At 40.6% G+C, this 19,650-nt stretch overlaps 1 protein-coding gene across 2 annotated transcripts in view; it reads left to right on the top strand.

Moving 5' to 3' along the window:
* Positions 1-5,880: 5,880 nt before the first annotated feature.
* The window catches only part of adamts16 (ADAM metallopeptidase with thrombospondin type 1 motif, 16), a 247,140-nt gene continuing 233,370 nt past the window's right edge, over positions 5,881-19,650 (top strand). For both annotated transcript variants that reach the window (XM_072575156.1, XM_072575155.1), the window contains exons 1-3: positions 5,881-6,494; positions 6,656-6,764; positions 11,808-12,133. In XM_072575156.1, coding sequence (XP_072431257.1) covers positions 6,387-6,494; positions 6,656-6,764; positions 11,808-12,133 — 543 coding nt within the window. In that variant the 5' untranslated portion in view covers positions 5,881-6,386. The remainder of the gene's footprint in view (positions 6,495-6,655; positions 6,765-11,807; positions 12,134-19,650) is intronic.

The raw sequence follows: 19,650 nt of genomic DNA, 5'->3' as shown, positions 1-19,650 counted from the left end.
GTGTTGAAGTTAGAAAGTTAGTGTATGGTGCTGCTTCCTGCAAAGATTGCAGGTACAATCCCTGAATTGGTAAAATCTTCTACTTTGGCAGTAATACAGCCTCATTCTCCTGATCTCTGACCTCCACTGGGGGATGGACAAATTGAAAGACCACTGTTCTCGATTACGTCAGGTCCAGTCCAAATGGACAGTCTCCGATCCAGGCAGCCAAATGGAGTCATTGGACCTGACTTTCTGCCTCTTTTTGGAGTTATATTCATGCTAGAGTGATTCATCCATAAGAAGAATAGATTTTTATTTGTTCTCTTTCCTTTTCAATTTTTGTTTGTTAATTTATCAATGAAAATTGGAAACTTGTAGCCTCTTTCAATGTACCTACAAATGATTGAATCAGAGAGGTATGAAGTGGAGGTGCTGGTGTTGGACTGGGTGGACCAAGTTCAAAATCACACAACACCAGGTCATAGTCCAACAGGTTTATTTATAAGTACAAGCTTTTGGAGTGCTGCTCCTCCATCAGGTAACTAGTGGGGCAGGATCGTAAGACACAGAATTTATTGCAAAAGATCACAGTGTCATGCAATTAAAACGTTATGTTGAACAAACTTAGATTGCTGTTAAGCCTTTCATCTTTTCGAATGGGTTGCAGGTTTCAGTTCATTAATATGTAAATCACAGAAACTCTTTTTAAGTCACTCACAAACTTGATTGAGTTTCTTGAAGAAGTAACAAAGAGGATTGATGAGGGCAGAGTGGTAGATATGATCTATATGGACTTTAGTAAGGCGTTCAACAAGGTACCCCATGGGAAACTGATTAGCAAGGTTAGATCTCATGGAATACAGGGAGAACTCACCATTTGGATACAGAACTGGCTCAAAAGTAGAAGACAGAGAGTGTGGTGAAGGGTTGGTTTTCAGACTGGAGGCCTGTGACCAATGGAGTGCCACAAGGATCGGTGCTGGGTCCTCTACCTTTTGTAATCTATATAAATGATTTGGATGCGAGCATAAGAGGTATAATTAGTAAGTTTGCAGATGACACCAAAATTGGACAGCAAAGAGGATTACCTCAGATTACAACAGGATCTTGATCAGATGGGCCAATGGGCTGAGAAGTGGCAGATGGAGTTTAATTCAGATAAATTTGAGGTGCTGCATTTTGGGAAAGCAAACCTTAGCAGGACTTATACACTTAATGGTAAGGTCCTAGAGAGTGTTGCGGAACAAAGAGACCTTGGAGTGCAAGTTCATAGCTCCTTGAAAGTAGAGTCACAGGATAGTGAAGAAGGCGTTTGGTAAACTTTCCTTTATTGGTCAGAGTATTGAGTACAGGAGTTGGGAGGTCATGTTGCGGCTGTACAGGACATTGGTTAGGCCACTGTTGGAATATTGTGTGCAATTCTGGTCTCCTTCCTATTGGAAAAATGTTGTGAAACTTGAAAGGGTTCCGAAAAGATTTACAAGGATATTGCCAGGGTTAGAGATTTGAGCTATGGGGAGAGGCTGAACAGGCTGGGCCTGTTTTCCCTGGAGCGTCGGAGGCTGAAGGGTGACCTTATAGAGTTTACAAAATTATGAGGGGCATGGATCGGATAAATAGACAAAGTCTTTTCCCTCGGGTCGAGGAGTCCAGAACTAGAGGGCATAGGTTTAGGGTGAGAGGAGAAACATATAAAAGGGACCTAAGAGGCAACTTTTTCGTGCAGAGGGTGGTACATGTATGGAATGAGTTGCCAGAGGAAGTGATGGAGGCTGGTACAATTGCAACATTTAAAAGGCATTTGGATGGGTATATGAATAGGAAGGGTTTGGAGGGATATGGGCCAGGTGCTGGCAGGTGGGACTAGATTGGGTTGGGATATCTGGTCGGCATGGACGGGTTGGACCAAAAGGTCTGTTTCCATGCTGCACATCTCTATGACGTTCTCGAGGTAGACAGAATTACCAAGGTTGCAGTGGAATCATGATAAATTTGCTCACTCTCATTTCAGGCAGAAATTGATGAGGAAGGTTGAATAAAAAGCAACACAATTTCTCATACCTTAGGATAATGGTACAATCCATTCTCATCTTTTGCACTGGTATAATTTCAATGCCCCATGCATGAATTGGATGAGTTGTTGAGAGAGGGTGAGTACAAGAGAATTTCTAAGTATATGAATAAGTGACTTGAGATTGTGAGAAAATGTGTTATAAAACTGGGTATCTGTGAGTTTGTGAGAGTAAATGATTGAAAGTAAATTGAGTGTGTGAAAGTGGGAATGAGCAAGTGATCAGTTTGAGTGAGTAAAAGCTCATGAGTAAATTTCAGTGTGAGAGGGAATATGTGATTGTGTAAAGATTAACTGAGAGAATGAAAGAGGTAAAAACAATGACTGCAGATGCTGGAAACCAGATTCTGGATTAGTGGTGCTGGAAGAGCACAGCAGTTCAGGCAGCATCCAAGTAGCTTCGAAATCGACGTTTCGGGCAGAAGGGCTTTTGCCCGAAACGTCGATTTCGAAGCTACTTGGATGCTGCCTGAACTGCTGTGCTCTTCCAGCACCACTAATCCAGAATGAGAGAATGAAAGACTGAGTAAATGGCTAAGTTAGAATGTAAGGGTATAATTGAAAGGCTGAATGAGGCAGAAACACGAAAATACTCAACAGGTTTATTAGCATCTATGGAGTGAGAAAGAATTAATAGTTTTGGTCACAACTGGGAAAAGTTAGAAGTACAATAGGTCTTGAACAATTGAACAGCAGGGAGTGACAGAACTATTGGGAAGCTGTGATAAGGTGATGGGTAGGAGTAATTAAATGACAAAGCTTTTATGATGCAAGACCAAAGACGATGTTAATAGGAATCAGAAAGAATCAAAAGATGTAGTATGAATGGGAGGATCCTAAATAGCTGCCATCTGAAAGTGGAGAGGAAGGAACTTTTCCTATTGCATCAAGGATTGAGAAAGACACCAACGTGAGGGATTTGACAGAAGAAGAAATGGTAGCCACAGCAAGAGGTTAGGGTGTGTCGTGTGTGCCTGTGACTGTGATTGAGCCAGATTCAACTGTAGCTTTCAAAAAGCAATTTGATAATCATCTGAGGAGATGTATTTACAGGGCTACGAGAAGACAAGGGGAGTGGCAGCGGATGAGTTACTCGTGCAGAGGGTCAGTTTTCTTGATGCTGCAGGTTGGACTGAGTCAGCTGAATCACCTCTTTGTGCTATAGTCATTCAATGATTCTTTGAGAAGAGGGAAACAAGAGAAAACAATGACAACAAAGAATGAAACAAAACAGGAGCACAGGTAGCAAGTTGTTGAATTCAGTGTTCAGTGCAGAAGGCTACAAAGTGGCCTGTGGAAAGAGGAAGTGATGTCCCTTGATCTTTTGTTGCATTTCACTGGAATACTGCCGCAAAGGTCAGAGTTAAAAATCACACAACACCAGGTTATAGTCCAACAGGTTTATTTGGAAGCACTAGTTTTTGGAGCGCTGCTCCTTCATCAGGTAGTTGTGGAGCAAGATCATAAGTCATAGAATGTATAGCAAAAGATTATAGAATCATGCAACTGAAATGATACATTGAACAAACCTAGGTTGCTGTTAAGTCTTTCATCTTTTAGAATGGGTTGCAGGTTTTGGTTCATTAATATGTAAACTTCTTTTAAGTCACATTCTCGAGATAACTTAAGATTTTATAAAGAAAAAGGTAACATCTCAGCTCAGACAATGCACTAAAAGGTGTGAGGTTAGAATCGGTCTGTATCCCATTCCTGAGGTAAAAACAATGACTACAGATGCTGGAAACCAGATTCTGGATTAGTGGTGCTGGAAGAGCACAGCAGTTCAGGCAGCATCCAAGTAGCTTCGAAAAGCCCTTCTGCCCGAAACGTCGATTTCGAAGCTACTTGGATGCTGCCTGAACTGCTGTGCTCTTCCAGCACCACTAATCCCATTCTTGAGTCAGACTGGTTCTATTTCCAAAATGGAATTTACAAAATATTACATGAATTGACTGTCTGCATTGACTGCCTGCAGATTGTGCATTTTTGAGCAAAATGGAACGTTTACTGTAAATATAATTCTGCAATTACAAATTCACCCCATAGGCTTAAATGTGTGTGCGCGTCCATGATAGCGAGAGAGAGAGCGTGAGTGCACGTGCAATAGTGTGTTTGCCTTGGTAAAGTTTGTGTGTGTACGTGTGATGGAGTATAAGCCTGTGAGAGGGTATGTGTATGTATGAGAGAGTGTGTATGAAGGAGGGTCTGCGTGAGTGTGTGAGTATGGAAGTGTGTGTGTATGTGTGCATGTGCGTGTGTGTGTGTGAGAGAGAGAGAGAGTGTATAGTGTAGTGGGGTCACCTGCAGTGTTACATGAACCCAAGGTTCCACTTGAGGCCATCACCATGGGTACCAAACTTGGCTATCAGCCTCTGCTCAGCCACTTTGCATTGTGGCCCATCCCGAAGTCCACCTTGGAAGATAGTCACCTGAAGTTCCGACGCTGAATGTCCCAGGGAGGGAACACTCCAGCCTGATGATTGTTGTGCAATGTCCATTTATCTGTTGTCACAGAATCTGCTCAATTTCACCAATGTACCATGCCTCAGGGCATCCTTGCCTGCAACGTATGATATAGACAGTGTTAGTCAGGTCACATGAGTACCTGCTGTGTGCATGGTAGGTGATGTCCCCACGTGTAATGGTGGTATCCGTGTCGACACTGACACGTCTTGCAGTGGTAACCATGATAGGGTTGTACGGTGATGTGGTCAATGTTGTCCTGAAAGCTTGGACACTTTGCTGCAAACAATAGTCTGTTTAAGATTTGGTGGTTGTTTAAAGGTGAGAAGTGGAGGTGTGGGGAAGGTCTTGGTGAGGTGCTAATCCTCATCAATAATGTGTTGCAGGCTGTGAAGAACATGGTGTAGTTTTTCCGCTCCCGGGAAGTACCGGACAATGAAGGGTACTCTATCTGTCCGTCTCCTGTGGAGGTCATTATGGTTTCTAACTGTGGCACGTCAGAACTAGCAATTGCTGAGTTGAGCATTGTACCCTGTTATTGGGCATCCTTGAGCACCTTCAGGTGTCCATCACATTCCTCCTTATCTAAACAAGTCCTGCATTCCCATAGGGCTTGTCTGTCGAGGATGGCTGTTTTAATATGTTTACAGTTTATTGGGATACAGACAGACTCTAACCTCACCCTTTAATGTATTGTCTGAGCTGAGATGTCACCTTTGTTTGATAAAACCTTGTTATCTTGAGAATGTGGCTTTAAAAGAAGTTCTGGGATTTACATATTAATGAACCAAAACTTGCAACCCATTCTAAACCATGAGAGACTTAACAACAATCTAGGTTTGTTCAATATATCATTTCAGTTGCATGATGCTGGAATCTGTTGCTATAAATTCTGTGTCTTATTGTCTTGCTCCATAACCACCTGATGAAGGAGCAGCGCTTTGAAAGCTCGTGCTTCCAAATAAACCTGTTGGACTATAAGCTGGTGTTATGTGATGTTTAACTTCATAGAAGAAGGAATACCACCATCTGTATGTTCCCCTCCAAGCCACTGAACATCCTGACTTGAAAATATACCATTGTTCCAGTCCAATACTGGCACCTCCAAATCATGACTGCTGATAAAAGTGTGCAGGGGTCAGCGATTATCAGGGTGTGGAGAGTATCTGGAGGAGCAGGCAACAGGCACACTTGCCCACAGCCTCTATGTTGACTGAGCTGAGAGAGTCTGCTCTCAGCTTGGGGTCTTTGAGCAGCTGCCAAAGACAGGGCACAGCTCCGCCCCAGGGGTGGAATAATGGCAGGCTCGCCGGCAGACTCAGCGATTGGCCGGGGCTGCTTGTCACTCGCAGGAGCCCGATCTGTGTCAGTGAAGAGGGCGAGAGATTTACTCACAAAAAGCCACATGTACGTGTGAGAGCAGGCAGCGTTGGGGCTGCTCAGTCAGTGCAAAAAAAAATAACACTTGCAGACAGATACACAACACAAGGGAAGGGCGATATAGCAGCAGCAGCTTCAGTATTCCTGCAACTAGGCAGAGAGAGAGAGAGAGAGAGCGGCTTCCTGCAGCATCGTGAAAGCAGAGGATTTCCCCTCCGGCACTGGAAATCGACAGGGCAGCCCAGCGACCAAACGCGACTCCTGGAGCCCAGCACCAGAGCCCGTGGAAAGCGGCTGGAAGTCTAGCTTTCAGCCGGGGCTCTCGCTGCCAATGTACCTGTCAGCGCCAGCCGAGCCCCTGGCCATTTGCAGCGTTCCCCCGAAACTCGCTGCATTGTGAAGCCGGTGTTTTATTTATTATTGAATTGTTCACACTCACCACCACTCCTCCAGCTACAAGGGACAGTTCCCTCTGTCAATACAAAACAAAATGCAGGTTTTGGAGGATGCAGTGGGCCCTTTACTGTCCGGGGGGTTCTTCTGCAGAAAAGTGTTTGCAGTTTTTCAACTCCTCATATTGATGGGACTTCACCACAAGGCATGTTAGACCTGTCCTTTTTATGTATCCCTGTGTGTTTCTCTGTAAATTGGAATGTGGATATGTTAAACAAGTCGTATTATAAGTTTGCAATTTCGGTGTAAACTCATTGCAACAGTTCTTGCGATGCATGTTAATTGCCCTGTGCTTCTGTCTTGCAGAGTGACTTTGCTGGTGAAGCCATTCAAGTCGCAAGTGCTGCTGCAGGAGCTGGGGGTGAGCATCATCATCTGTCAGCGCTTGGGTGGCGGCAGCTGGGTGACAACAGCGGTAAGTGTTAGGGGTTTGAGCGTGATCAAGGATGCCACTGCTGGCCCGACTATGCCAACACTCGAACCTGTTGCACACCAGGTTACGTGGCGAAACAAAATCACTGCTGGCGATGACGGTCGAGCTCCACGTTAGAAACGTTGTGAAACGCTAGAGGGTGCTCCAACACTCAACTTGGGGCAACCTCTCGGCCGCTGCAGTCACACCTTTCACCCGAGTATTGAACTGAGCAAGGTATTTCATGTACCTAGCTGGAACCCCTCGTCCCTGGCATTATGGCAGAACCATTTTAATTACTTGTAAATATTGAACCAGCACCGATTGTGATTTTTACAGAAAATTCTATCCAATGAAATCAATTGTTTTAAGATCAACTGGGCAGAAGTGGGTACTGCAGATGCTGGAGATTTTCCTGCTCCTCTGATGCTGCCTGACCTGCTGTGCTTTTCCAGCACCACTCTAAATCTTGACTCAAGCTGTTTAAAAGTCACCTTAGGTAATAAAAAGCAAAATCCTGCAGGTGGTAGCACCCCGAAGCTTTGAAGTATAAGGGGTAGGCAGCATCTATGTAGGGACAAAAATCAGCATTTTAGATAAAAACTGACAGAGGCTGTTTGTAACTCGGTGTCCTATTCCACCTCGATATGAGTTTCATCACATTATGTTGTCACTTAGATCTCTTCACCCTGCCTCAGATTCTCTGCTGCTAAAAATCTTAATCCATGCCTTTGTCACCTTAAAACTTACTTGTTCTACCATGGTTCTGATCAGACTCCTGTAAAGTTGAAGGCAGGCAAGATCCTACTGCACGTTTCCCCTTGCAACAAATCCCATTCATTTATCATTCTGAGCCTATGGACTGGCTTTGAGTTAAATAATGGTTTAATTCCCTTTCTTGTTTTCAAATCTGTCTGTCCCAGCCTTGTGTCCCATACAGTCCTACAACTCTCCAATACTTTCACTCGTCAAACCTGGGTCTTATCAACTTCCCTGATTTTAATTGCTCCACCATTGCTGGCTGTGTCCAGTGTTGCCGAAACCCTAATCTTCAAAATTCTCTACTTAAAGCTCTTTGCCTCTTTTCCTTATTTTCCATCTTTAAAACTTTTCTGTAAAACCTACTTTTAACAAGCTTTTGGTCATTTGTCTTAATATGTCCACATGTTGCTTGGTGCAATATTTTGTTCCATAATGCCTTAGAATGTTTAATTGTGCCTATGTCAATGCAAGTTGCTGTTGTAAACCTTTTTTGTATTGATGAAGAGTTTGACCTTTGATTGCAATTAAATTGTTTCACAAAGATATACTTCGTGCTTTAATGATGGAAATGATATTATTTCTGTCTTGTTTCTAGTTCAAACACAAATGGACATTAAGTCAATTAATTAACACTTAGCAATGTTAAGCAGCAGTTTATTCCAGACATGTCAGAAATGCTACTCACTGTCCAGTTGATATAAAAATCACACTGCGGGGTGTGATCCATTTTAGCTTAACAACCTGCTGGTTTCTATGCGTCCTCAAACTGTGAACATCAATTGATTGCACCAGTTGGTCCTGCAGATAGAGGATATTGAAACACTAATAATGCCATTGAAATTTCTCTTGCATTAAAATATGCCAATACATATTTCCCATGTATAAACAACTTGGTCTTTTCCATGGTTGAATGCCTGAAGGAAATATTGAGTTTATTTTTAAACGTCCATGTCTCCCCACACTCTTATGGGCTTGCTTTAAATAGAATGTCATATGTTGTTTTCAAACATGTGTTGATCATGAATTGTTGGAAGTCCCAGATAAGTTTGATTTTAAGTGGAATGTATGATGCAGCACTTAAAAAGTGAAGCAACTGTGTAGCCTGGTGGCTGATTAACTTGTAGCTATTGTGATGTTAAAGTGAAGAAGGGTTGGAATGCTAAACCCTTGGGTTTGAAATGCTGTACTAATACTCTGGAAATGAACTCACTTTGTTAGGTTTCAAGAGTTTAGTTGTTCAAGTGTCATGTACATCACTAGATGCGTGCTTAATTCATGAAGTAATCCTTCATAGTGTGTATGTTCAGCATCATTACATAGAATAATGAATGGGATTATTTTCCTCCGTAATTAGTCATTAAGTAGATTATGTATCCTTGGAAACTTGAGTTTTGATTTACATGTGAGCTAAATTACACAATAAAAGCACAATCACAAATCAAACATGTTATGGCATTAGTCCTGGTTTTTGAACTGATTGTCCAACTCATAATGAGAACAGTAGGCACTACGTTTCTGATGTAAAATCATCAAAGAACACCTCCACTCTTGTTCATGCAGTACAGCATCTGTTTTCTTTCTAGAATATTTATCCATGTTTTTGCATGCTGATACTAATCAATCAATCATTTTAATGCTTTGCTCACATTGTGCAGAGGACACTCATATAATACTGTAGTTGCTAAAAATATTTTCTTGACTGGCTACAACCTCAATTTTCCATATTTATATAAAATAATCTGACAGCTAGATGCCACTACCTTATCTACACTATTTTCTATTTATAAAGGCACACTTAAACATTAATGAAAAGACATGAAATTGCTTGATCATCTCAATTGATGTAATAATTCCTGCCTTTGGCATCTTTTTTCACTATAGATTTCCTGATTTCCTGGAGAGGAAAGGAATTTGGATACCTTTCTGTAATACCCACTATTCCACCATTGCAGTACATGTTCTGTCTACTTTAAAACCTAAGTTACGCTGATGCCGACAACAAGTTGAATTTATATTGTAACTTTAATGGAGTAAAGTCACTTCATTACGATGTGGTCAGATGAATTGCGATCTAAGGCTGTTTCAGACCTAAGCACAAAATACTTACCTAAGGCATAATACATAAAAACAAATATTGCTGTCAGAGTCAATTGACATTTAAAATTACAGAATTTGGGCACTTAGTATGGTGTTGGGCTGTACAGATTGAAACCTCAAGGTTTAATTCCCAGGTTTGATTATTTTATTTATACTAAATGAGCTGATCTGATTTAAAGCAACAATTTAAGTGTTATTGGTGACCTGAGATGTGACGGGATCAGCCATGCAATTTACATGTTCTTGTCTGCTGTCCAGTGATTTTGTTGACAATTTGCATGTCTGAATATCAGTGAAGACTGTAATGTGCTTGGCTATGCACCAGTCTTAGTTTATTAGTTTTTAACACTTCCTGTCTATACTTGCAGAAGTAGAATGACCACTTGGTTAAGGGACTGATGTCTCACACAGAGTGAGTAGCTCCAAGAGTTTGAGAAGAAGACAAAAACAAGTGATACCAAAATAGCTGTTGCATAGTTATAGACTCATAGCGTCTCACAGCACAGAAAAAGACTCTTCAATCCAACCAGTCCATACTGACTATAATTCCAAACTAAACAAGATCCACCTGCCTGCGCTTGGCTCATATTCCTTCAAACATTCCTTATTCATTTCTTTTAAACATTTTAATTGTACCTGTATCCATCGCTTCCTCTGGAGGTTCATTTCCACATATGAACCACTCTCTATGTAAAAAAAAGTCCCCCATGTCTTTTTTAAATCTTTCTCCTTTCAACTTAAAAATATGCCGCCCTAGTCTTGAAATCCCCCACCATAGGGAAAAGAAACCTGCCATTTACCTTATCTATATCTCTCTCATACTTTTATAAACCTCAACACTCAACCTCCTAAGCTCCAGTGAAAGAAGTCCCAGCCTATCCAACCTCTCCTCGTAACTCAAATTCTCCTTTCCTGGCAACGTCTTGATAGATCTCTTGTGTTTTCATATCAGATAAAATACAGACTGAAATGGATTATAAAGGAGTAGTAAAACACATGCTCCTCAGAAGTATTAGTTTCATTTATGTTTAAAGATTTGTGCTACAGTGTTTACGTGAATGGTTTTTGTGTTTCTTGACAGTTTGCTTTGTATGTGAGTTATTTTTCCATGAGTGACTTAAACTAAAGAGCTGCATTAAAGGAAAGCTAATGACCTTTCATTGTTCATTCCACACAAAAAGCATTGTCTGACTCTGTCTTGACTTGTTTTAAAGAACTGAGCCATGGAGATGCAAGATGCAGCTTCATGGTTTTGATTTTCTCAGATGGAAAGTTTGCATTTTAGTTGAGCCCAGAAGCACATACTAAGCAGGTTTGACAGATACACCCTTCAGAAAGGAAAAGCTAAATTTAAGGTGCCCCCCGCCACCCCTCCCCCGTATTAAGTGCTTAGAATTCAAAAGCTTAAAACAGGTTATCGGAGATAATTTTGGAATATTGTGTGACCAGGATGAGAAAGGGCAATAGGTCAAAGAGGTGAGAAATTATACCAGTAACCTCTCAGTTATTAACTGGTTTTCTCAAATACCAAAACATGTGAGTTCTGTGCTCATGCTCTGTTAAGGACTTCAGGTATCCCTTCAATTTATAATTTTGCTTGCATGATTCAGTAAGTATGTGATCCTTTCTGCACCAGGTGCTAATAGCTGGGGTGCATGTTGACTTTTGGATAATTCGCTTCCAATTTTGGATGAGTTTCTGTCCAATAAGCATATAGCTATACATTTAGTTTTATTATGGAATTTATTTTGGTCCTTGCTCTTATTTTACCATGTCAGATTTTTTTATCTAATTCTTCTGGACTTGTGTGACAGGAGATGTCTCTTTGTGCTGCGCACATTTATTTATTTTGTTTATAATGATTATAATTATTTTCAAAGTTTTAACCCTTTTTGTTGCAAATGTGAGTTGGTTTCCATATTTTTCAATTGGTGATTTTAAAAAAAAGTGTAATTCTGGAATGCTCAAATATGGACAATTATTTATTACACCATTTTCAGTAACTTCAAGCTTGGAACTATTTTAAGGAATGTATTAAGGCTGAGCACCCCAAACCTTGGAGGAGGTATTAAAAAATGTTATTGGGTGAATGCAGTGAAAAAAATTGAATCAACAAGAGCATGTTTTTTGGGTGATGTTGGTTAGCTTTAAGACCAGTACAGTAATAGATATTGTTGTATTTTGCAGAATACGAAATTGTGACTCCATATGAAGCTGACAGCAGTGGTGAATATATATCTCTCTCCGTAATCCATCAACAGAGAAAGAAGCGATCAGTTCATAACGTTGGTGATGAATCTCTCTACTTCAAACTCAGTGGGTTTGGCCAGGACTTTCATTTGGAGCTAAGAACTTCCAAGGACCTAACGCCTCCTGGATTTACAGTTCAGACTTTAGGAAAACAAGGCTTAAAATCTGTAGAGCACTATCACCCAGAGGAGCTGTGCTTCTATCAAGGTGCTTTAATATCACATAACAAATCTTCAGTGGCACTTTCTACATGCAAAGGCTTGGTGAGTCAAATAAGCTATTTTAAAAGTACTAAGTCTTTTTTAGCCAGGGACTTTAGGAAGGCCAGAAGTTAAGCTTTCTTCCAAAGGGAAACTGCTTTGCATAGCTGTTGCTGTATAGGACAAGTTGTATGACAGCAGTGCTATTATTCGTTATAGCAAGCATTTAACAAAAATACTTTGAAAAGCATCTTTCAAAAGGAAAGCTTACACTTGCAAAATGTATTCAATAAGTCTTAATGTTGAACTGCTGATGTCAATACAAATCTTTGACTGAATTGACAAATTATTTATTAAGTAAGTTGAGTAAGATTTAGCTATTTGTTGCATAGTGGTGTGCCAGAGCTCTTAATATGTCGCTGTAACCTTTTTCCGAATGGATATTACATGTCGTTAGTTAGTTTTGCTCTAAGCTTTGAAATAATGGCTGCTAAAATGAACCGGTTATGGTTAACGTTTACAAATGTCACTTGAAAATTCAAGATTCCTAACCTGGTATATTAGCAAATCACTGTTTTCCCTCTGCGGACATTTAATCACTGCATCAGTGTGGAGCTTTCTACAAAACAAAAATGATATTCTGGCATTTGTCTTCAATGTCGAAGGACGAATGACAGTCATGATAATGATTGCACAAGTAGATTTATTTATATTTTCTCAAAATGAGTGGAAATCATCCTGTTCACTTAGGACCCATTATAACTCCTGGTTGGAAACCAACAGGAACAGGCAATACTCCTACTTGGGAGCCATAGTCAGTTGTTTTAGTTAGAGTTGGTAACCTGATAAATTTTATTATATTTGAGGAATGTTTAATATTGTCATATTCACTCAATTCCCATTATCTGCTGATTTATTTAACTAGACTCCATCATTGTATCGAAACTGAAAGGACTGGGGATGCTGTAAATCGGAAACAAAAACAGAAGCTGTTGGAAAAGCTCAAAAGGTCTGGCAGCATCTGTGAAGAGAAATCAAAGTTAACGTTTCGGGTCCGGTGACCCACCCGCAGAAAAGGAAGGTCGCCGAACTTGAAAATCTAACTTTAATCTCTCCGCACAGATGCTGTCAGACCTACTGACATTTTCCAGCAACTTCTGTCTTTGGTCCATCATTTTATCTTCCATTGTCTCCAGTAAACAGATTGCATGGTCCTTCACAGAACCCAAGAGCAGTATCTGAGTTTTTTTGTTATTTGCTTGAAATCTGTGCCCTTAAACACTCGTGGATAATGACGACAGAGTGTAATACTTTAGAATGTAAACGTTCCAGTGCATTTCAAAAGAGAATCAAAAGATAAAATATGGCATTAAATTACAAAGGTGTTGTTAGGATATGTGACCAAGAAATTAGTCAAAGGGGTAGATTTTAAGGAATGTCTTAAAGTCATAGAGCTGTACAGCATGGAAACTGACCCTTCAGTCCAACTCATCCATGCCGACCAGGTAGCCTAAATAATTTTAGTCCCATTTGCCAGCATTTGTTCCATACCCCTCTAAACCCTTCCTATTGATATACCCATCCAGGTGTCTTTTAAATATTGTAATTGTACCAGTCTCCACCACTTCCTCTGGCAGCTCATTCCATACCCGTACCACCCTCTGCATGAAAATGTTGCCCCTTAGGTCTCTTTTATATCTTTCCCCTCTCATCCTAAACCTATGGCCTCTAATTCTGGACTCCCCCATCCCAGGGAACAGACCATGTCAATTTACCCTATCCATTCTCCTCATGATTTTTTATAAACCTCTATAAGGTCACCCCTCAGCCTCCGATGCTCCAGAGAAAACAGCCCCAGCCTATTCAACCTCTCCCTATAGTTCAAACCCTCCAACCCTGGCAACATCCTTGTAAATGTTATTCTGAACCCTTTCAGGTTGGACAACATTCTTCCTATTGGAGAGAGACCAGGACTGCCCGCAGTATTCTAAAAGTGGCTTAATCAATGTTCTGTAGAGCTGCAACATGACATCCCATCTCCTATACACATACCAAATGCCTTCTTCACTATCTTATCTACCTGTGACTCCACTTTCATGGAACTATGAACCTGAACTCCAAAGTCTCTTTGTTCAACAACACTCCCCAGGACCTTTCCATTAAGTGTGTAAGTCCTGCTCTAATTTGCCTTTCCAAAATGCAGCACCTCACATTTATCTAGATTAAACTCCATCTGCCACTCCTCGGCTCATTGGCCCATCTGATCAAGCTTCTATGGTACTCTGAGGTAACCACCTTCACTATCCATTACACCTCCAAATTTGGTGCTGAAAGGAGAGAAAGACAGAAAGGTACCAGTCAGCTATTTTGAGTGGTTTAAGTACTGACGGCAACAAGGTACATCACTAAAGAAGTGTCTACTGAGTACTTTGTGTCTGGGGAGTGCTGGAAATCAGCAGAAACCCAGACCTTCCATGGGAATTGTAGTGAACGTATGTATATATGGGAGGTGACATCATAAGGTAATAACATTATCGATATATTGTTTATTTTGAGGCAAAGTCAATTTGCCAATATATGTCAAGTCCCTGATCCTTATTTCATGAAAAATTTGGACATTTTTTTCCGTTTTGAGCCCTCTTCATTGCTGCAATTTAAAAACAACGACTTCATTGGCTAGTTTTTGCTTCTGATTCACTTACAGAATTTTAATTATGCACTGTCAATTTGCAGTTGAGCACCAGTGCATAAATAGAGATATATACACAATGCCCTGATATACATTTAAGACTTCACCAAAATTGTTTTGTGTAGTGTACTAAATATTACTTAAATAAGCAAGTTAGATTGCTTGCAGTTTTACCATGTCTGTCCGTAGCGTTGAGAGAACCTTGCACATGCAGGGATTTACAAAATCTACTGTAACACCAGTAAATATAGCATTGTCTAGAAATTGGATCTAAAACCTTCTCGTGGGGTAACTAATTTAATGTGAATTGGTATAAATTTTGTGACTAGTCCTTTTTGAGATCCCTGTTAGAATCCTATTTAAATTGTAACCAGAAATCAGCATCATGTAAGAGAAATGGGAAGGGAGCAATGGAAAAGTATTGTAGTAAGTTTTACTTGATTGTAGAAATTTGGACCTGTGCAGTAAAGTCAAACAGGCAGTTTCAGCTGTATTATCAAAAGTGTTAATTATATGTTTATAAAGGGATCTTGAGCAAATGGGTCAATGGGCTGAAAAATGGTAGATGGAGTTTAGTCTGGATAAATGTGAGGTATTGCAGTTTGATGTGATAAACAAGAGTCGCTTTATGTAATTAATGGTAGGGCCTTGTGTAGTTTTGTAGAATACAGGGACCTAGGCGTTCAAGTGCATAATTCTTTGAAGTTTGTGTTACGTATAGACAAGGTGGTTAAAAAGGCATTTTGCACGCTTTACTTCATTGCTCAGTGATTTGAGTGTAAGAGTTGGGAAGTCATGTTGAGGTTATTGGTGAGGCCTCTTCTGGTCCAGTTCTGGTCGTCCAGTAATATTAAATTGAAGAGGGTTCAAAAGAGATTTGCAAGGATGTTGCTGGGTATGGAAGGTTTGAGTTATAAAGAAAGGCTGGATAGTCTGGGACTTTTTTCATGGAGCATAGGAGGTTGAGAGATGATGTTCTAGAAGTTCATAAAATATGAGGTGTATGAATAGAGTTAATGGTAGTTGTCTTTTCCCTAGGATGGGGGATTTCAAGACTAGAAGGCACATTTTTAATTTGAGAGGAGAGAGATTTAAAAAAGACATGAAGGGCAATTTTATTTTAAACAGAGAGTGGTTTCTGTGTGGAATAAACCTCCTGAAGAAATGGTGGATGTGGGTACAATTACAATGTTTAAAAGACATTTGGAAAAGTACATGAATAGGATAGGTTTGGAGGGATATGGGCCAGGAGCAGGAAGGTGGGACTAGTTTAGTTTGTGATCATGTTCAGCATGGACTGGTTGGACTGAAGGGTCTCGTTCTGTGCAGTACAACTGTTATTTATTTGATGGGATAAAAGCATTGTTGGCTAGGCTAGCATTTATTGTCCTGGAGAAAGTGGTGGTGAGCTCCCTTAAACTGCTGCAGTCGATGTAAGTTCATACAACTGCGTTTGTATTAGGAAGGGAGTTGCAGGACTTTCACTATTGGACAGGAGCACCATTCCACCAACGTTTCGCATGGAGGTAAGTTTAATCCTTAGATACATTGCAATTCCTTGTTGGTGTCACATTTAGTCAAATAATGCCTAGAACCTCTTTGCCCACATTTGGGTTGAGGTCCGAGAGAGGTCTGAAGTGATTGGACCTCACAGACCTAACCTTGAGTACCTTTGAGCAAGTTACTGTTTACAAGGTTAGCTTGAAAGAACTATAGACAACATCTTGAAATATACTACTGGTGGTTGAGAGTAGTCCTGTAGTGCTATAATTGTCTATATTGGATTTGTCTAGTCTTTTTTATGGACAGTTTATACTTGAGCAATTTCCAATATTGTCTATGCACTTAATTCCCATTATCTGATGATTTATTAACCAGACTCCATCTTTTTATTTCCCATGGTCCTTAGTAAACTAATTGCATGGTCCTTCACAGAACTTGAGAGGTATCTGAGTTTTTTGTTTTTTATTGAAGTCTGTGCCCTAACCCTTGTGAATAATGAGGACAGAATCATAGAGTCATACAGATGTACAGCATGGAAACAGACCCTTCAGTCCAACTACTCCATGCCAATCAGATATCCCAACCCAATCTAGTCCCACCTATCAGTACCCGGCCCATATCCCTCCAAACCCTTCCTATTCATATACCCATCCAAATGTCTTTTAAATGTTGCAGCTGTACCACCCTCCACCACTTCCTCTGGCAGCCCATTCCATACACATACCACCCACTGTGTGAAAAAGTTGCCCCTTAGGTCTCTTTTATATCTTTCCCCTCTCATACTAAACCTATGCCCTCTAATTTTGGACTCCCTGACCCCAGGGAAAAGGCGTTGTCTATTTATCCTGTCCATGCCCCTCATGATTTTGTAAACTTGTATAAGGTCACCCCTCAGCCTCCGACGGTCCAGGGAAAACAGCCCCAGCCTATTCAGTCTCTCCCCATAGCTCAAATCCTCCAACTCTGGCAACATCCTTGTAAATCTTTTCTGAACCCTTTCAAGTTTTACTACATCTTTCTGATAGGAAGGAGACTAGAATTCCATGCAATATTCCAACAGTAGCCTAACCAATGTCCTGTACAGCCACAATATGATCTCCCAACTGCTATACTCAATACTCTGACCAATACTCTGACCTCACATTTATTTGAATTAAACTCCATCTGCTACTTCTCAGCTCATTGGCCCATCTGGTCCAGATCCTGTTGTAATCTGAGGTAACCTTCTTTGCTGTCCACTATACCTCCAATTTTGGTGTCACCTGCAAACTTACTAACTGTACCTCTTATGCTCACATCCAAATCATTTATGTAAATGACAAAAAGTAGTGGACCGATCCTTGTGGCACACCACTGGTCACAGGCCTCCAGTCTAAAAAACAACCCTCCACCATCACCCTCTGTCTTCTACCTTTGAGCCAGTTCTGTGCCCAAATGGCTAGTTCTCCCTGTATTCTGCGAGATCTAACCTTGCTCATCAGTCTCCCATGGCGAACCTTGTCAAACACCTTACTGAAGTCCATATAGATCACATCTACTGCTCTGCCCTCATCAATCTTCTTTGTTACTTCTTCAAAAAACTCAATCAAGTTTGTGAGACATGATTTCCCACGCACAAAGTCATGTTGACTATCCCTAATCAGTCCTTGCCTTTCCAATTATATGTACATCCTGTCCCTCAGGATTCCCTCCTACATCTTACCCACCACCGATGTCAGACTCACTGGTCAATAGTTCCCTGGCTTGTCCTTACCACCCTTCTTAAACAGACAGGTTGTGATGTTTTAGTGGTAAATATTCCAATGCATTTCACAAGAGCACCACCATTCAAAATTTGGCATTAAATTATAAAGGAGATATCGGGACATGTAGCCAAGAGATTAGTCAAAAGGATAAAAGCAGAAGTTACAGGAAAAGCACGACAGGTATGGCAGGATCTGTGTCGAGAAATGAGAGTTAACGTTTCGGGTCGAGTGACTCTTCTTCACAACAGAGGAAAGGTCACTCAACCTGAAACGTTAACTCTCATTTCTCGACACAATGCTGCCAGACCTGCTGAGCTTTCCAGCAATTTCTGCTTTGGTTCTGATTTACAGCGTCCGTAGTTCTTGTGGTTTTTAATTAGTCAAAGCGATAGGTTTTATGGAATACTTGAAAGGAGAGAAAGTCAGAAGGGTTTCAGGAGAGAGTTTTGGGAACAATGTAACTGACCACAGTCACCGGTGGTGGAACAGTAAAAATTGAGATGAGCCAGAGGTGTAATGGTGTGAATTGAAGGAGCAGAGATATTTATGAGGGTTACGCAGATCTGGATGAAATAAGCCAAAGAATTATTTCCAGACAAGAATGAGAATTTTCTATATTGAGTATTTGCAAGACTGGGAATTAACACAGCTCAGCAAGTTGAAGGATGATAGGTAATCTGGACTTGGTATAATTTAACATACAGAAGTAAGAGTTGCAAATTGTTTGTCCATCTACATCTTATGTGACCAGTGCTCATCACTAAAAGGATAAGGTTATGACCATGGCGATCTATAATTACTGTTTCCCTGCAGAGAGCTTCAGTTGAAGCATTCAGTGTTGTTTCTGTTTCTTTCTCAAAATGCCAGTACTGCTCAGGAAAACCTGAGACAAACTTCAGACAAGTATTTAATGCATTTCTGTGGGAGGTTTTGGAGAGAGACAGACAAGGGAGAATGTCTGGCTTCATATTGTGAAGTGAAATAATGTACACTTTATACTCACATTTAGTTTGTTTGGTTTATGAGGATATTGTCATCCACAATTGCTTCCTACCAGGAAACCAAAGTAAAATGTAGTTTGGCTATCTGATTGAAATCAAAAACGGTTATAATTTCAGTTGCAGTACATTTACTGAGAAGCTTACAATGCTTAAATTGTTTTCTGATTCAGTATGAGTTACTATCTGCTAAGAAAGGCTTTTACTTAATATGACCTTGCTGTAATTCGTCTTTGGTAAAGGTTGATAGAGCCAGATCAGACTCAAGGATAGCTGGTATGTGACAAAGCGCTGATGCATGGCAAGCACTTTCAGTAAGAGAAAATGATCACTTGTGGCCTGCAACATTTCTCCACCTGCTTGCAGATATGCTTCAGTATTGACATAAGAGATGGTATCGTGGAATGGCACAAAAAGGCAGTCCTTCTAGCAAGTTCCTTGTGCAGCAACTTTTCCATTTCAATGCCATCAAACATTGCAATACAATGTCCAACCCAGGCAACTAGACGTTTCCTTACTTTCCTGCTTGTTCATAACCAAGAGTCATAAATTTCAACACCCTAGACATAAACTGATGGGTATTACCTTGGCTGCCATTACAGAAACCAAAGTACACAAGCAGGAGGCTGGAAGAACACAGCAAGC

Source organism: Chiloscyllium punctatum, chromosome 8 (assembly GCF_047496795.1).
Source record: "Chiloscyllium punctatum isolate Juve2018m chromosome 8, sChiPun1.3, whole genome shotgun sequence".
Classification (NCBI taxonomy): Eukaryota; Metazoa; Chordata; class Chondrichthyes; order Orectolobiformes; family Hemiscylliidae; genus Chiloscyllium; species Chiloscyllium punctatum.
The sequence above is the reverse complement of the archived record's forward strand: the minus strand, read 5'-3'. Positions and strand labels throughout refer to the sequence as shown.